This window comes from Mesoplodon bidens, assembly GCF_964165515.1.
Source record: "Mesoplodon bidens genome assembly, chromosome: 15".
In the NCBI taxonomy this organism is placed as follows: Eukaryota; Metazoa; Chordata; class Mammalia; order Artiodactyla; family Ziphiidae; genus Mesoplodon; species Mesoplodon bidens.
The window spans coordinates 6,705,133-6,724,043 of NC_138171.1; the positions used below are offsets into that span (position 1 = coordinate 6,705,133).

The 18,911-nt window shown below is 44.4% G+C and overlaps 1 protein-coding gene across 1 annotated transcript; it reads left to right on the forward strand.

Moving 5' to 3' along the window:
• The first annotated feature begins 154 nt into the window (after positions 1 to 154).
• AURKA (aurora kinase A) lies at positions 155 to 17,980 on the forward strand. Its single transcript, XM_081255468.1, has 9 exons — positions 155 to 238; positions 3,876 to 3,919; positions 6,435 to 6,714; positions 8,501 to 8,555; positions 9,628 to 9,819; positions 10,610 to 10,748; positions 15,052 to 15,200; positions 17,052 to 17,226; positions 17,368 to 17,980. The coding sequence occupies exons 2-9, from the start codon at positions 3,881 to 3,883 to the stop codon at positions 17,545 to 17,547; spliced, it is 1,209 nt and encodes a 402-aa protein (XP_081111594.1). The 5' UTR covers positions 155 to 238; positions 3,876 to 3,880; the 3' UTR covers positions 17,548 to 17,980.
• Positions 17,981 to 18,911: the final 931 nt, after the last annotated feature.

Here is an 18,911-nt window from a genome sequence, read left to right on the forward strand (position 1 = left end):
GTCTCCATCACTTCCGGAGCCTTACGAAGCAAGTGCGCCTGCGCGCCGTCTCCGCCGGGCCGTGACTCAAGCCGTCGAGTTGGTTTTGAACCAATGAAAAGGCAGCGCCTCTCTAGCCCCGACCAATCAGCTTTCGGGTTCGAGGGTTTAACTCCTATTTAAAATGAAGACTTTGACTCCTAACGGCTGAGCTCTCAGGAGGACTCGGAGGCTTCGGGTTGGAGGTGGGAGGCCGTAGGTACGTAGACCTGGGGCATCTCTGTGGGGCGGGCTGGAGGACCCTGGGTGGCCTTTGGGGGTGGGTGGGAGGGAAGCGGTCTTTGGGGCCGCTGGGCCGGCGAGGGGAGGGTCGGGGCGAGAAAGCCTCCCTTGGTCCCCCAGTTCCTCCCTGCGTCCCCCCGTGCTATTCCAGCGTCCCCCCATCAGCTCCTGGGTCCCCAGACGCCCTGTAACATGCCGCCTGGTGTTTATTAAACACCTGGAGTGCGTTGGGTTGTGTGGCGTGGGTGGGGAGGCTCTGGGGGTGCTTTCTGATGGGATTCTCGTGTTCAGTGAGCACCTGGGTAAGGAAGTACAGAAGGTTTTTGCTGTCTTGGAGTTTACGTTCTGGGGGGTGAGGAGACAGACGATGAACTAGCAAAACTTCCACTAGGGATGAGCGCTAGGAACCGGGGGCTACTTTGGGTAGACTAGCCAGGAAAGGCCCTTGTCCGGGCGGGACGGATGAGTGGGTGAATAAATAACTAACTTCCTCAAAGAAGCCTTCCTGGGCCAGTGCTTCTCAAACCATAGACCTTGGACTACCGTTATCGGGATTATTTGAGCGTCCTTGTTAAAAATGTGAACCCACCTAAGGGATCAGAAGCGCTTGGGTGTAGGACTCAGGTGTCTGTATTTATATCAAGCTCTGCAGGTGATTCTTATGCTTCGTTGAGAACTAGTGGTCTAGCCCAGCCACATACTGGTCATCTGGGGGTGTCTTTGAAACGCAGGATCTAGCTGTTAGGTCTGGGGTTGAGCCTGAAAGTCTCCATTTCTAGCACATGTCCTCCTGATGTAGATGTAGCCATCACCCTTGACTTTCACTGTTTCCTTCTCATCCTTAACCTTCCTAGTTCTTTGAATTAAATGCTTCTCAGCAACATACTCATTTCCTCTCCACTCTCCTGCATCTGTGCAGACGTTTGCAGGTTTAACGAAGGAAGGAAAAGTCTCAACCCACAGTGCTATTAAATCTGTTTTGCTGTTTAGACTAGTAGGATCTCTGGTTTGAACTGCAGGGATCTTGTGCAGGTCGTCTGGACATGTGACTCCTGAACTGGGCTGCAGGCCAGAATCACCTGAGAAGCAGTCTTCTTGCGGCTTTCTCCAGAATTTCTGGATCAGAATCACGTTCCATTCCGTTATTGTTCTTCCTGAGAAGGAAAGTGCATTACATTGGAGTGAATGCCTGTAGCTTCTGTTGAAGACTGTTGAATCAGTGTTCATTGGCCTGTGTGCTCTCGTGAGCCTGCTGCTTGTAACTGTTAGGGAGAGTGAAGAAAGCATCAGAGCGTGTGTGAAATTCACATAATAGGAGAATGTATTTCCTTTTCTTTTTTGTCTATTATGTCTTAATGGCTGTTTGATATAAGGACTCCAGGCTCTTTAGCCTGGTCCCGTCTTCGAGGTGGAGTTATCTGATGACTTATAAAGTGGATGTGAAAGCGTGGGGCTGAGGAGTGCTTTCTGATTGGATTCTAGAATATAGGGAGCATCTGAGTAAGAGGAATAGAGAAAGGTTTCTGCTTTCTTGGAGTTTATGTTCTACTTACTCGATAGGTTGTTGTGCCTGACTCACAGGAAGTGATTCTAACGCTTCCTAAGTGTTAGAAACTATTTTTTTTTATTACTGATCTGCTTTGTTAATGGATTGATTCATTCCCAAAAGATGAGCGTACATACTGTGTGCCAGGCATGTTCTGGGGAGGTAACAGTGAACAAAATGGGACTAAGCTCTTCCTCCTGTGGAGCTTACTTTCTTTAGAGATACTGAGCAGGTAGCTGGGTATCTGAGTCTGGGGACTCAGATGGTAAACAAGTACAAATAATGTTATGTAACGTGTTAAGTAAAAGTAAAAGAGAGATGATCTGAAAGGGACATCTCAGCATGAATGAAATGAAGGAACAGCCACACTTCTGTTATAGGGAGGAGCCTCATAGGTAGAGGGAACAGGAAGTGCAAAGGCCCTGTGGCAGGGGACTTCTCTGCCAGGGAAAGGGAGGAGCCCTGAATGGCTGGTGTGCAATAGACAAGAGGAGGAGATCCGGTCACAGAGGTGGTCAAGATCCACATTCTGTGAGACTTTATAGGCCTATATGTGCAAGTAAGATTTTGAATTTGAGTTGAGCAACCATGAGGGGCCTCTGAACCAAGGACCATATATCTGACTTGTTAATGGGATCATTGGGCACAGTGTTGCGAATGGACTTAATGGGAGAAGGGTGGAAGCAGAGTGACCATTGGGAGCCCTTTGCAAATAATTGCGGGGAGAGAAAACTGGTTTGACGAGGTGGGAGTAGTAAAGGCTGTGAGCAGTGATTTTGAAGACAGAGCCTGTAAGAATTGCTGATGGATCAGATAAGGGGTTTGAGGGAGAACCGTGTAAAAGATTGTGCGAAGACTTTAGACTTGAGCAACTGGCAGGATGGATTTGCTGTCTACTGAGATGGGGGCAGCCCAGTCCGCAGTCCGAGAGAGCGGGTTGCCGGAGATGGGGGTGGGGAAGGGAGCAGGACTTCAGTTGGGGACAGTTTAAGATTGAGATGCTCTCAGATTACCAGGTGGTCAGAGTTCCGATGGAAATTTGGGGATCCTCAGCCTGTGGATGGTACTGAAGGCCAGGAGACGGGATGAGCTCACCGAGGGAGTGAGTGTAGTTGGGAAAGAAGTGTTTCTGGGCATCCCCCATGGCAAAGGGGAAAAGAAGTGTGCCGGAGAGAAGAGGTTTCATTTGGTGTGTTGGGTTGAGACGCCTGGCAGACCTTCCTGGGGGATCCTGAGCAGGTTGTTAGAGAGCCTGGCAGTCGCAGGAGAGGGGAGGGCAGTAGACGCAAATTCGAGGTCTCTTGATAAAGATGTTCAGAGCCCTGGGGCCCTAGGCAGGTGTAGATGGAGACCTGCGGAGTCCATTCCGGCGTCACCCCAGACACTGAGATTGGTGGTACACGTGAGGCTGATCAGCAAAGGCGGTTGCGGTGGGACAGCAGTGAGGTGGAGACAAATCTGCGAGCTGAGTGAAGAAAGGGGTGGAAAGAGTGCCGGATCCCCTGGCATGCAGGGAATGCGCGTTCGAGGAAGGCCGAGAATTGACCTTTGGGTTTAGCAACAGCAGGGGTCAGTCTGGAGCTGGGCTGGCGGTGGGGATAAAAGCCCTGTGGGAGGGAGCTTGTGGCAGCGTGAGGGAAGTGGTAGAGACTTGCAGAGCTTTGCTGTTGAAAGGGGAGGCCAGAGATGTGGTCATAGCTTGAGTCAGTTTTGGGGTAAAGAGGACCTTTTTTATTCTGAAGGCGGCAGGTGTGGAAGCTGGCTTGTACAGTGATGGAAGTGGTCCATTAGAGAGACCATGGGGCAGGACAGGGCGGTTCAGGAGTGAAGTCTGAGTATTGGGGAGGGGCGGGCTGCAGTGTGTGAGGTGGGGGGAAGGCCCCCACGCCTGCACGTGGTATCAGGCAACAAAACATTGCTCCCTTATCAGCCTCATTTGGATGACAAAACATGTAAAATTCTGTGTGATGTTGAGGCTTTTTCATCAGGATTTATAACCCTCATCCGGCATAACACTTGGAAGCAGGTGGATTTTTACAAGTTAAAGGTGGTTCTTTTTTCTTTTCAGGCATCATGGACAAATGTAAAGAAAACAGCATCTCGGGGCCTAAGGTAAATCGAATAATCTGTAATCTCAAATCACATTTATAAAACCCAAAGGGAGATTGGGTTTTATTTTATTATTTATTTATATTATTATTATTTTTATTGGGGTATAGTTGTTTGAGATTGGGTTTTAAATCTAGAATTCTTTTTACCTTTACCTTGGGTTGTAACTTTAGATCCCTCTACCACGTTCCTGCGTGGGAAATTAGTCATTTTTCTACGCATTCAATAACACTTCGTTGCTTCTTTCACCGTAACTTTTATTTCCTCTGCTTTGTCTTACAGTTAGCTGTTTAAGTATCTGTATTGCTCCATTGCATGCTGGATAATGATGTACGTAGTAGGTGCTTAATACTTGCCCGCACTTCCTTGCTTGCCAGAAATTAATTTCTTTGCCATAGTTGGTTCTGCTCACGCTTTAGAGGAATGTCGAGCAGCAGTTCAGTGGGCGCTTCCCGGGAGCCCCCTTGGAGCCAGGTTCTGTGTCAGGTGCAGGGATCACAACGGTGAAAAGCACGTGGTCTTTGACTTTAAAGAACTTAGAGCCCTTCTGGGTAGGTGTGTGAGCCAGGACCGTACTATATATACATATAGCCTGAGTAATTCCTAGGAGGGGTGCTCAGTTCAGCTTGGGGTAGATTGGAATCCAGGAGGAGAGACCCCCTGGCCCTTACTTAGCATTTGATGAATATTTGTGGAGCAGTTAGGTGAATGGGTCTCTCACAGAAAGATCCTTTTAATATAAGTAATCCCCAGGTTTTTTTTTTTCCTTCTAGGAAATTAGAAGAATATAAATACTGCTTGTTTTTTGGTTTGTTTTTTTTTTTTTTTTTTTTGAGGGAACGGGTTTGGTTTTAGAAGTCTTCATCTTCGAAAAATGGATACTTAGCCTTTTTTACTGGCTGAAAGTGTAAAAATGACCAACCAGAAAAAGGCTAAATTGGTTCACTGTATTTGATTCTCAATTCTGATGATAAAAATCATTTTAAAAAATTGCTCTAGGGACTTCCCTGGTGGCACAGTGGTTAAGAATCCGCCTGCCAATGCAGGGGACACGGGTTCGAGCTGCCGCAGAGCAACTAAGCCCGTGCGCCACAACTACTGAGCCTGTGCTCTAGAGCCGGTGCTCTGCGACAAGAGAAGCCACCGCAATGAGAAGCCCGTGCACCGCAACTAGAGAAAGGCCGTGCGCAGCAATGAAGACCCAACATAGCCAAAAATAAATAAATAAATAAATTTATATAAAAAGAAAATCGCTTGATGTTTAAAATGTTTTTTGCTGCCTGAATGTCTGCTGTGTTGTGGATGCTGCTAATTTCAGAAGCAAATCTCTTTTTCCTGTAAGTTGGAAACCCTCTCTTGGAAAGCACTTGTACCAGCAAGCTGGTGATGGATTCTGAGGCTTCTCTTCTGGCACTGTTGTTTATGAGGAAATTTCCTCCACTGAAGCTAGAGGAAGTGCCCCCTGCCCTGTGTTTGATTAGCTCAGGGCCTTAGAATTTAAGTATTTTAGAAACGTGTGACATCCAACTTACAGGCATGTAAATAATATATTTTGGTAGTAACTTTTTGAAGAGCCTGTGTTTATTTTGTCTTTTGCCTCAGATGCATTTTGTCAGTATTGAACACTTGGAAATTAAAACACTACTAAATCAGTAGTAATTAGCATTTTGGACTATTAAAACTGTGGTCATTGTAAAAAAAAAAAAAAAGTAGTAATTAGCTTTTGTGGAAAATCTGGCGAGTACAGAAATTCTCCAAAACTTCTTTACTCAAAGATAATCACTGTTGAGGGCTTCCCTGGTGGCGCAGTGGTTGAGAATCTGCCTGCCAATGCAGGGGACACGGGTTCGAGCCCTGGTCTGGGAAGATCCCACATGCTGCGGAGCAACTAGGCCTGTGCGCCCCAACTACTGAGCCTGTGCGTCTGGAGCCTGTGCTCCGCAACAACAGAGGCCCACGCACCGCCACGAAGAGTGGCCCCCGCTTACCGCAACTAGAGAAAGCCCTCACACAGAAACGAAGACCCAACACAGCCAAAAATTAATTAATTAATTAATTAATTAATTAAAAGAATAATCACTGTTGAATATTTTGATGTATTTCTTTCAGTCTTTTTTCTAAACATAGGTATTGTCAAAGAAATGTTGTTGGAATTGGGATTTTGGTATAAAGTTTCCAAATTGCAGCTTCTTGCTAAATAATCATTCCCAAGTCATTGTGAATTCTTAGTGTTTAACGCCTCCCTTTTCCGATGAAAGTTTGTTCACGAGCATTTGTTTATGGGGGCGTGCTTTCTAGGGGTGGCTGTTGGGGAAGGGGAGGCAGTGTCATTCAGGTGTTGCAGCCGTATACTGACTGTATGCTCTGGAAGTGCTGATTAAATCGCTTTCCCCTTCCGTCTGTTATCAGTGAGTGACACTCATTTTCTTATATTGGAAAACAGACTTTTGGAATATTCTCATGATATTCAGCTTTCGTTCATGGAGACCATAAAGTTCCTTTTTCCTCCCCAATCTAGACGACAGTTCCACTTGGTGATGGCCCCAAACGTGTTCCGGTGACTCAGCAATTTCCTTCTCAGAATCCGGTGTCTGCGAACAGTGGCCAGGCTCAGCGGGTCTTGTGTCCTTCAAATTCCTCGCAGCGTGTTCCTTCACAAGTGCAAAAGCTTGTCTCCAGCCAAAAACCCGTACAGCCCCTGAAGCAGAAGCCGGCGCAGGCAGCCAGCGCCCCTCGTCCTGTCTCCAGGCCGCTGAGTAATACCCAAAAGAGCGAGCAGCCCCAGCTCCTAGCACCTGGTAATCAGCGCTCTGAGGCTCATTGGAGAGCCGTTCTTTTCAGTTGCTAAAAAAGCAAGTGTGTAGACGTGTGTTTATTGTTTGGAACCCTCGCTTTTACGTCATGTTCTACTGAGGCTGGGGAGAAAATCTGGTGTCTGGGTGAAGTACCAGTGTCTCCCGTGGGCCAGGCCGTACTCCCACCCTCAAGGAAGAGTTGGCAGCCGGGGAGGACACAGCACCAGGGCCGTGTTCTTTGACTGCATATTAGGGGCGGAGGGGAGGGATGGGGTTCTTGTAGCAGGTACTCTTGGAGCTGAACAGCTCCAGGGTTCTGGGGCATGGAGGGAAGTGCCGGGCGTGGGGAGTGGGTGGACTGAGGCGGGCCAGGTCAGGTCGAGGTGGGCACTGCTGGCCGCGGTGAGTGGGGCTCCATCCCGTGTGCACTGGGAAGCTGCTGAAAGGTTTTTGAGCGGAGGACGGGCTGACTTGCCTTTATAGAAAGTTCATCTGAATGTGGGGCATGAATTGGAGAGTAGCGTTGCTGGACCCAGGGGTACCAGGTAGGAGGGAAGCCACTGTGGTTTGGGGCCGATATGGCAGCGGCCTGACCCAGGCGGAGCGGGTCGGTGCTAATAGTTAGCATTTACCAGGTGTGAGCGCCCACACAGCAGGCTTCCTTCATCCGCGTTGTGTCATTCTGTACTCGTAACCACTCTACAAAGGCAGCCATGGTTTTTAACTTGGTTTTGGGGAGGAGGAAGCTAAGACTTCGAAGTGTTAACTTATTTGAAGACAGCCAGGATGGAGTGGTGCAGACAAATCCGAGAGCTCACTTAGGATGCAGACTTGACAGAACTGGGCAATAAACCGGACATGGGGGTGGTGGTTATACTGGTGGCCTTAACTGAGATTGTGAACCAGGGAGGGGAAGAGTCCAGCTGAGGCCTGAATTCAAATACCTGACCAGAGCAAAATGTGCTGCTGTTAAGAGTTTGAAGTGCTGGAAATAGACAAGTGGAAATGTCCCATGTAATTTCCCCTTGGCCACCAATACAGTGGAAGGAGGGTGGTGGTTGGCTTATGCTTTGTTGCACGTTGTGTAGCAAATGGACAGCTGGCTGGCCCACCTCCTGGGGAAAAGGTGACGAGATGGGAGCTTGTAATGGATGGGAAGATTGGTAATTCTGCTTTAGAAGCTCTTCATTTAGAAACTGAGGCTTCACGGAGATTATCTAAGGGCCTAGGTATATGTATCTGCTTGTCTTTACTCTCGAAGTTCTATAAAGACTTGAAATGGCAGGAGTCAGGTTACAGTGTAGTAGTCTTTTTTAAAAATATTTTATTTATTTATTATTTATTTATTTTGGCTGCGTTGGGTCTTAGTTTTGGCACGCGGGATCTTCGTTGAGGCATGCGGGATCTTTCGTTGCAGCACGCTGGTTTTCTCTTCTCTAGTAGTGGTGCACGGGCTCCAGGTTGCATGAGCTCTGTAGTTGAGGCACGCGAGCTCAGTAGTTGTGGTGCATGGGCTTAGTTGCCCCTCGGCATGTGGGATCTTAGTTCCCCGACCAGGGATAGAACCTGCATCCCCAGCACTGCAGGGCGAATTATTTACCACCGGACCACCAGGGAAGTCCCTTTTTAAAAAATAAATAAATAAATAAAACTAGAAATAGTTCAGATCTATCATTCTGGACATACACTAATATTTTGGTGGCTATTCTTTGATTCATCTCTAATCAAATATTTTTAACTTATTCTGTATAGTTATCCTAAAAACAGGTTTTTAACTTACTCTATCTAGGAAATAATCCTGAAAAGGAAGCGGCATCAAAACAGAAAAATGAAGAATCAAAAAGGTAAGTTTTATCTTGTTTACAGAGTTCTGTGCCATCATTCTACTAGAATACACCGTGTAATTGCAAATTTAGTTAAGGGAACACTTTTAAAATAGGTCTTTATACTGTATTTTCACCTAGAAAATATAGATGTTTCAAATTTCCAATCTTTAAAAACAGGGAGAAGGAATTTTAATGATGGATGTTTGTTAGGGACCCGAGTTTTTCTTACTGCTTTCCAAATTTAGAAATGACTTGTAGGAATCTGTTACAGAAATGTGTGAAGTAAAAATTCCTCTCTACCTTCAGAAGTAAGTACTACATATGGTTTATGTATGCTTCTATCCTTTTTTCTATTCTAGTAAAGAGGTGGAAGTTAAAAAAAACAACAACAAAATGTGGTCCTATTGCAGAGCTATGGACTAATACATGACTGTCTGAGTATTTTGAAAGTTTTGATAGAATTATTATACTTGTTCCTCATAATAAAGCTTGGCTGTATTTTCCCCTGCTCTCAGTCTCTGAACTGTCTAGATTCTAGAATGTGATAGGAGCCAGGAATGAACCCACAGCCTCTTTTGCTCTAGCGCCTACCGGAGGCTTTCTGAGAATCTACATCCAATGGTTCTCACCCCACTGCCCTGTGGCCTCCATCCCGCTTGCTTAACCAGAGTGGTTGTTCTCCAACTGAGAATGTTCACATCTCCGGGGCTGGAGGAGGCTGTGCTTGGTTTGAAAGAGGCTCGCAGGTGGTTCTGCAGCATTTTTCCCTCTCCAATTACTCATCTAATCCTTCTTACGGTCCTAAGTGTTGTTGTTAATAGGTCTGTGCTCCAGAGCGTAGTACTGCCTTGGGACACTTTCCAATGAGTGCTTCAGCTCTAACAGTCCAGGTTGTTCCTCGTCACAGAGTCACTCAGCTGATGGCGGGTGGGTGACTCATTAATTGTGGTTATTGGTTTGGTTCTTGCAGAGGGTACATACTCAATACAACTTTGAATATAAAATTTATAGGATGTCTACTACTCACTAATATACATTGTTAGAAAAGATGTGTTTTCTTCACATTTTAAAATGTTCAATTCTTTCCTAGAAGGCAGTGGGCTTTGGAAGATTTTGAAATTGGTCGTCCGCTGGGTAAAGGGAAGTTTGGTAATGTTTACTTGGCGAGAGAAAAACAAAGCAAGTTTATCCTGGCTCTTAAGGTATTATTTAAAGCTCAGTTGGAGAAAGCAGGAGTTGAGCATCAGCTGAGGAGGGAAGTAGAAATACAGTCCCACCTTAGGTAAGTTTTCAGATTGATGTCCAGGAGAGTGGTGTACAGAACTTTAAGAGTTAAATGACTGTCAACTTCTTTGTAGAAGGCTGGCTCTGTAGTACTGCAGAGAGTGACTAAATTCACTAGACTTAAGTGCTGAGGTCCTGAAAAATCTCTTGAAGGTTTGTTTTGTTGATGGAGTAATTTACTGGAGGTGTTCTTGTTTTGTTTTGTTTTGGTGGATAATTAAAGGGAATGATACCTTTTATTCTGAGTCCAGGTTGCAAACTGGCAGCCTACAGGTTGACTTTGGCCAGTGGATCTTTTTCTTTTTGCTTTCAGTGAATTAAAAAAAAAAAAAAAGCAAAACAAAAAAACAGCTAGCCTGTGCTCAGCTGCCCAAAGCTGTCAGCGGCACATCCCGTGCCATTCGTGAACGCTGCCTGTGTTGTCTGTCTCATGGTATTTGGGTTTCAACTACTGTGGGAATGCCATGTCTTTTTTTTTTTTTCCCAATTTGCAGAGACTTAATATTTACCTGATTTCTTTCCCCACCTAAGAATATAGATGGCCTAAAGGAAGGCAATAGTCTTAACTAAACCCAAGGTCCATTAATACCTTGAAATGCATGTAAATTGATAGCAGTGTACATCTTTTTCTTACAGTGGGTCTGTAGTTTCAAATTCTCAAGGTGGGTGGAAGGTGGGATCTGTGGCCAGCAGCAGTTTTCACCACTGGTTTCACATGAGGATTTGTTTGATACTCAGTACATATCAGCTCCAAAACCAGGTGTTAGAGTGTTCGTCCTTCGTTGCAGGCATCCAAATATTCTCAGGCTGTATGGTTATTTCCATGATGCTACCAGAGTCTACCTAATTCTGGAATATGCACCCCTTGGAGCTGTCTATAGAGAACTTCAGAAACTGTCAAAGTTTGATGAGCAGAGAACTGCTACTGTAAGTTTTCATTTGTTGTCCAGACTAGTTCTGTTTCCTCTATACCTGTCCTACCTAGCAGTGTACCTTTCATTATATAATAGAGGGGGTTTTGTCTCATGGGAAGATAGCTTAATCAGATCAAATATTTGAAATGGAAAAATCAAAATAGCTTAGGTGTACCTTTTATATACAGATAAAATCAGGTACCAAATGGAATATTGTGGTTGGTTTCCACAGCTGTTTCTGTGGAAATGTATAGTTGCTCCCTTTAAAAAAAAAAAAGAAAAATTTGTTTTAGATTAGTTTTTAGACTTATAGAATAACTGAAGATAGTACAGACTTACTTTCTCCTATTAATACACACCTAATTTCTCCTATTTATATTTTATCAGTGTGGTACAGTTGTCATAACTAATGAACCAATACTGGTACATAACTATTGACTGAAATCCATACTTCATCCAGATTTCTTTAGTGTCTCATGATTAGATTAGGGTTATGGGTTTTTGAGAGGAAGATCAGAGGTAAAATGCATTCTCGTATCAAGGGTACATACTATTAACCTGGCTCATCCCTGAGCGTCGGCCTTGACCACCTGGCTGAGGTAGTGTTTGTCAGGTTTCTCCACTGTAAAGTTACTCTTTTTCTCCCTTTGCATGCTCTGTCCTTTCAGAGGAACAGCCCATGGGGGGTTATGTTTCATCTCCTATAGGGCAGGGTATCGACATAAGTTATTTGGAATTCTGTACCAGATATTTCTCTATTCTCCACTATTTATTTACTCACTCATTTTTATTTATTTATTTATTTTTGACATTTGGAAGTAATGTTTACTTCTTATATAAATTTGGTAATAAATTTTGTAATCCTGAAGGAAAAAATAATAGAGAAATGGGCAGAAGGTAATGTTTGAAGTGATAATGGCTGGGAATTTTCCAAATTTGATAAATGATATAAATCCTTTGATTCACCAGACAAAATTAATCCATAGACATAAAAGACATATAACAACAACAGATATCCACACCAAAGGCACAATGATGTTAAAATAGTCAGAAAATGTAGTCAATCCTTTATTAACATGGACTTATGGATTATTTTATACATTGAGTATAATCTAATACCACTTTGCTCTCATTGTTCCAGTTTTGGCCACTGGGAGCTCTCTCGTGGTTCCTGTGTCCTTTGGATATGTCCCTATCATTGTGTGTGTTGCGTGCATGTAAAAGCACTTTCTTGTTTCCTGGTGCTACAAGATGTTCCAGCTTCATCTTGTACATTTCCTATCCCCGTCTTAGAATTTGTTATTTCTCCACGGAGCTTTGGTTCCTTTTACTGGAAAATGTTATTAGAAACCAAGATCTGGGCGCTGGATATGACCATTGCTACTGAGTGTCATTACTTCTAGGCTTTCAGCTGACAGAAAGCAAGGAAATATGTGTATAGTAATCCATGTAAATGCATGTATCTAAAAGTATTTCTATATTTATCCATCCGTATCTATATTAAGCAAAACATGAGTCCATCATCGCATGGATCATTTTACCCTCCTCCCTTGCTTATCTGTAACCTCCACCCCAACATTGAGAAACTTGGGTTCCACCCTCCGCCATCCATTTATCTGTTCAATTCCAGTGTTCATGTGTAGTGGTAGCATTGTTAACCAGTTACCCTGTGGGAAACAACTGTATGCATTTGAGATTCATCTGTATCTTTTTAGGGTTTGATAGCTCATTTCTTTCTATTGGTGAATACTGTTCCATTATTATCTCTTCACCTACTGAAGGGCATCTTGGTTTCTTCCAGTTTTCGGTGATTACGAGTAAAGCTGCTATAAACAATTGCATGCAGGTTTTTGTGGGACATAGGTTTTCAAACTGGCTGGGTAAATACTTAGGGGTGCGATTGCTGGCTTGTATGGTAAGACTACATTTAGCTTTTAAGAAACTGTTAAACTGTCTTCCAAAATGGATACACCATCCTGGCATTCCCACCCATGAATGAGAGTTCCTGTTGCTCCTTACCAGCAGCTGGTGGTGTTGAGCTTTTTGGATTTCAGTCATTCCAGTAGGTGTACAGTGGTGCCTCACTGTTTTAATTTGCAGTTCTCTAATGACGTACAATGTTGAGCATCTTTTAATGTGTTTGTCATCTGTATATCATCTTTGAGGTGTTTCTTCAGATCTTTTGCCCATTAAATATTTTTGTTGTTGTCTTACTGAATTTTAAGGGTTCGTGTGTATTTGTGATATGTGTCCTTTATCACGTTTTCTCCCAGTCTGTGGCTCGTGTTTTTATTCTCTTAACTGTGTTTTTCAGGGGCAGACTTATTTTTTTAAATTAATTAATTTATTTATTTTTGGCTGTGTTGCGTCTTCGTTTCTGTGTGAGGGCTTTCTCCAGTTGTGGCGAGCGGGGGCCCACTCTTCATCGTGGTGCGCGGGCCTCTCACTGTTGCGGCCTCTCTTGTTGCGGAGCACAAGCTCCAGACGCGCAGGCTCAGTAGTTGTGGCTCACGGGCCTAGTTGCTCCGTGGCATGTGGGATCTTCCCGGACCAGGGCTCGAACCCGTGTCCCCTGCATTGGCAGGCAGATTCTCAACCACTGCGCCACCAGGGAAGCCCCGGGGGCAGACGTTTTTAATCTTAATAAAGTTCAACATTATCAGGTTTTTGTTTTGCCCCCCCCCCACGAATTCTACTCTCCTTTATTGTGTGAAAATTGTTTGAAGAAGCTGAGTCTTAATTTGGGCTGTTTTTTGTTGAATTAGCCGATGATGGGCCTGTTGAATGGTGGTTACTTTGTTCTGTTTCTTGGTGGAGGTCTCTGGGTAGTATGTACACTCATTTTCTTTTTGGCATTCATGTAAGTGGCATTAAGTTCAGGTGGTTTTACTTTTATCTTCTGCTGAAATCACAGCACTATTGGTGAATGACCCTCCGGTCCTGTCTGTGCAACGAGGACGTACTATTTTAAACTTAAATATTTGCCCTTTGGGTAAGTAGGAATCTATTTTATTTGCTTTTTAAATATTAGTTAACCAAACTAGTTTCTTATTTAATTGACAACTAATATTTGTAGTACTCAGTTTTCTTCAGTGCAGATGGAGTTTACTTTGGTGTAAACAGATAGCTCTTTGAAAGAAAAGATTGGTTCTTTCTAGATTCCTTAGTAGTTTGGAGATATATATACGCACCTGTTTTTCTTTTCTGATTAATTAAAATAAAACATTCTAGAGAAGTGTTAGGGACCTTTATGTGTACCCACAATCTAACGTGGGAGGTGTGGAGGGAGCTGGGTGCCAGAGAGCTCTGGTTCTTGCCGAGGTTTGAGCAGGCACAGCCTGTTGCCCCCCGGAATTGTAACGTGTGCTCCTAGAGCATCATCAACCCAACTTTGGTGCAGGAGACGAGCTTTCTTTGCCTTCACTTTCAGTTTATTATGGTCTAAATTTTGGTCTCTGGCTTTGGCTGAAAATAATGAAAAATGTCCTTTCTGACGATAACATCTGGTTTCTACCCATTTGTTTAGTACACCTTTTTGGGTATAAAATAATGTTCAGTCCTGTCTAGAGTTACTTTTGGGAAACAAACACTTCTCTAACTTAAGTCAGAGCTAAATATATTCTTTCAGTATACTATAAAACCATTCTTATTTATATGTTAAAGCAAATTCTGGACCTGCTTGCTAGATCTTTTAGTTGAAATGGAAACAAAACGAACGAGAGGACTGACTTGCTTGTGTACTTTGAAGCTGACTAATGAATTACTATGTAGTGTGTCACCAAATTTAGCCCACTACTTAACGTGTCAGGACAGCTGCTCTCAGTTTATTGTTCAGGATTTTTTTCCTCCGGTGCTCTTAGAGTAGAATTTTAGCTTCAGACAAATCCTTTTGTTGTAAATTGGCCTTGGTTTAAAAATGGGAATGGTCTGTACTTAAGAGTTTTTGTTTTAAATGTTAAAAACCGTTTACACGTCTGACTCCCTAATTTATACCAGTTTTTCAATATTGTCTTAATTCATTGCTGCTGGGCCATATATTGCCACGTGGGGATGTAGTGCTGTCTTGGTGTTTTCCTGTCTTTCAATATCACATCTGCTGTGTGAGCAAATAACGTAGCACAGAATCACTTGTACTTAATGCTGCGCACTAACTTGGTTTGTTTTCTTGTAGAGTCATCCATTGTCTCTAGTTTTGGCTTTAAAAATCTACGAAACATGTTAAAATCTATGTTGGGTTTCCTTTCAGAAGAGATGTCTAAAATTGTTATGTAAGTCTAAAACACAGACTTTCAATACTTTTTTTTTTTTTTGAATAGTATATCACAGAATTGGCAAATGCCCTGTCTTACTGTCATTCAAAGAGAGTTATTCATAGAGACATTAAGCCAGAGAACCTGCTCCTTGGATCATCCGGAGAGCTTAAGATTGCAGATTTTGGGTGGTCAGTACATGCCCCATCCTCCAGGTATGTAACTTCAGACGTGGAACTTGTTTGTTTGGTTTAGCAAAAGCCCAGGGGCTAATCATGAGCTAAATAGTAAAATACATAAAGTATAGATGTGTGCTGAGTTGGGGCAGATAACTGACACACGTACTTTGGTGTAATTTAGGCCTGATAGTAAACTAGTGTCTTCAAGAACATTTTTATTCTGCAGCCATTTTGGGCTGTTTATCCTGTCCTAAGCCTGGGGTTAAAAGATGCATAATGTCCTTAGAGACTAATGAAGGGACAAATAAGTAAAAGATATGACAGGTGTATGACAGGTGAAGTGCAGCATGTGTACAGGGGCAGTAACACCTGACTGACTGGTGTGAGGGAGACTCCACTGCTTCCCGGACCAGGAGACAGAAGTTTCTGAGGGCATCGCTTGCAAAGATCTAGAACCAAGAGCACGGTTCTTCAGGGAACTTAAAGGAACCAAACTGGTTTGGATGGAGCTTTCAGGGTGGGGGGCAAAGATTCTTTCGTCCTCTGTTTGTCAACAGAACAGTCCTTTCCTGTCTCCTCTTAAAGTGGAGAGATCAACCTAATGAAACAATTTAAGTGAACTTTGTCAACGGAGCTAAAACATTTTCTCCTTTTAAAAATTTAAGTGGAGTTTAAATGAGCTTTTGGAACCACGTGTGAAGTGGGGCATTTAAAAGCATACATCCACCAATAAGAGTTTGTCGACTTTGGGGTAGGTCTTTAAAAAGTTTTAGCCAGATTACCTTAAAGCCAGTTGAAAAAAATTGTGTGGTCTAAAATAGATGCCATTGGGCGTGGGGAGCTTTGTTTTTGTTACAGACCACTCCTAATTGTTTCCAGCAAGGCACTGAACCTGCTGCTGCAGTCTCTGTTTAAAAAAAAAAAAAAAATCTGCTGGTCTGCTGCGGGTGGGAGCTGTTGGCACCTGGCTTCGTGGCATCGCAGGGCTAAACTGTACCTTAAAACCTCCCAGTGGTGTCATCGTGATAGGAAAGGTAGCCGATCCTTTTCTGAAGAGGACACTATAAATGTTGGTCACTTTTCCTCGCCTCCCGTACCTTGCTAACTGTAAGAGCTCCTGCGATATTGTGCTGTCATTTGAGAACCCCCCGATTCGGGCCGTCTCCTGAATCTCAGTGGTGAAGAGAGGCTAGATGTCTGGAGAGGTAGCTCCTTAATCCTGGGTCACCACGCAGTCGAGCGAGCATTTGTGCGCTCACTGGGCACCAGGCAAAGAATAACTGATATAAACCAGCAAAACCTGCATGGTCTTTGCTCCTGTTTTGATGTTTGTTTCCAACCTCTGTTATAAAAACAACATACAGACGTGCCGAATTGGTCACCTGTCTATCCAGTGCCTACACTCAAATAGTTGTTAACATTTTGCCATGTTGGGTGTGTCGTCTACTTATAAGTTGCAGACAACGTGCTTTGTCCTTTGAGTGCTTCAGTGTGCATGTCCTAAAAATAAGGACATTGTCCTGTATAATCACAACCATTATCACGCCTGAGAAAATTAACAGCCTTGTTAATATCTGCTATTTAGTCCATGTTCAAATTTCCCTAGTTGTCCACAAAATTTTATAGTGGTGATACTTTAAATCCTATATTTTATATCATTTAAGGAAGGTCTGGAGTTGGACAGATTTGGAGTGCAGCTTGATTGCTAGCTGTGAGATCTTGTACATCTCCCTGTCTAAAAGTGGGGATTTATAATAGTACCCGCTTCGTAGCACAGGATCTAGCCTAGGAAAAGCACTCAACGTTAGTGTAATGGTTGGTGATTTTGAGCAGCTGTTGTGCATCAGAAACAGAAGCACGTCAACCTGAACCTGCCTCCGTTTTTAGGAGAACCACCCTCTGCGGTACCCTGGACTACTTGCCGCCTGAGATGATTGAAGGCCGGATGCATGATGAGAAGGTGGATCTCTGGAGCCTTGGGGTGCTTTGCTATGAATTTCTAGTTGGGAAGCCTCCTTTTGAGGCAAACACATACCAAGAGACCTACAAAAGAATATCACGGGTAAGACATCACTAGAAAGGGCCCATCATTCTGTTAGAACTCCTTCCTTATCAGCCTTGACTTTAGGCTACGATCTGAATGTTTATCCTGTTCTCTCTTAGCCACGTTTGTGACTCTGTCACTTATTGTACACTTACCCAGGTGGAATTCACATTCCCTGACTTTGTGCCAGAGGGAGCCAGGGACCTCATTTCCAGACTGCTGAAGCATAATCCCAGCCAGCGGCCCACCCTCAAAGAAGTACTTGAACACCCCTGGATCACGGCAAATTCAAAACCATCGAGTAGTCAAAAAAAAGAATCAGCTAGCAAACAATCTTAAGAATCTTTGGGGGCAGAAATCCTTGAGACATGCTGGCGTATCTCCCTGCTGCCTGCCCGCCATCCAGATGCTACAGGAAACACTGTTGATGAGCAGGCAGTGCTCGGCCTCCCAGTTCAGAGCTCCGCCTCTGCAGACACGACACTGCAGTGGGAGCCGTGGTTATATAATCAGTCTGGAGGCAAGGTTCAAGTGCAGCCACCCCGCAGCCTGTTTTGAGTAAGGTGTCCTTGTGGAAGATGGACTTGCAGCCTGGCTGTGGGGTAGGGCGGCTGCTTGGTCCTGACTCGACCCGTTGAAAAGCTGTGCAATAACTTTCCAAGTCCCTGTGTGCGTGTAACTTATCGGGTGGCCCAGTCTGGTAAAGCTGTCGGAATGAACATGTGATTCTTTCTTTTAAATGTTAAAATAAAGACTTTGGTATAGACTTGTATTTTTACCTCCATGGCATTCCTTTAGGACCGCTCTCAGTGTCCGTCCAGTACCCCCGCCGAGCCTGCTTGTTGGTCCTCAGCCGCTTGCCTCCTGGTGAGACTGAGCGGGGGCCTCTGGGGGACCACCAGAGCTGCAGGTGGTCCGGACAGAGGGGAGGAGTCCTCCACATCCACACCTGCCCAGCTCCGGCCTCTGACTGTGTTCTCAACAGGATGGCAAAGGGCTTCACACGTGGGGTGAACCAGTTCTTGGCAAATGGATTTTCCAAGTGTGGCTTTTGTCTTGATTCTCTGGTGGAGGAGTGTTTGCCTACACGGAATCCCTCCTCCCCAGCCGTACTTGGGTCTGGGCGCGTCAGTGTTCATCGTGGCTTATAAAGTGGACGCCTGCTGCCCCTGCAGTACAGCCAGCAGAGGCTGCTTCCCATGGGACACACTGGAGTTGTGGCATCTGTGTGAACTTGAAACCTGAGTCCACAAATACACCTGTCTGCAGTGCATGGGTAATTCTTTTCACCACCTGTTCACTCTTGGCCTAGAAATGAGGAGGTGCCATGAGAGGAGCTGGTCTCAGGTTCTATGTGTTCCTATCACGTAAAGTGACGTATTTCTAGCTGCCAACATCTGTCCATCAACCAAAGATGGTGAACTTGACCATGATGAAGGCCAAGGTGGAAGTGTTGAACTTACTGAGAACTAGGAGAGGAAGTATGCTTTCCTGGCCGACTTTCAGTGCAAGAGGCCTACAGAGATCAGAAATGTCTACACAGAAGGACGTGGCTATACGCTTCCATGTCAGAGTTGCCGAAGCAGTCGTGGAAACTTAAGAACTGAGTAAAACTGCTGTGTCCAGTTAGCCCCCTTGGGACAGAGGAGCTTTTGGTTCCCACAGTCTTGAGCTTTTACATCCAGAGTAGTAGTTCATCCATT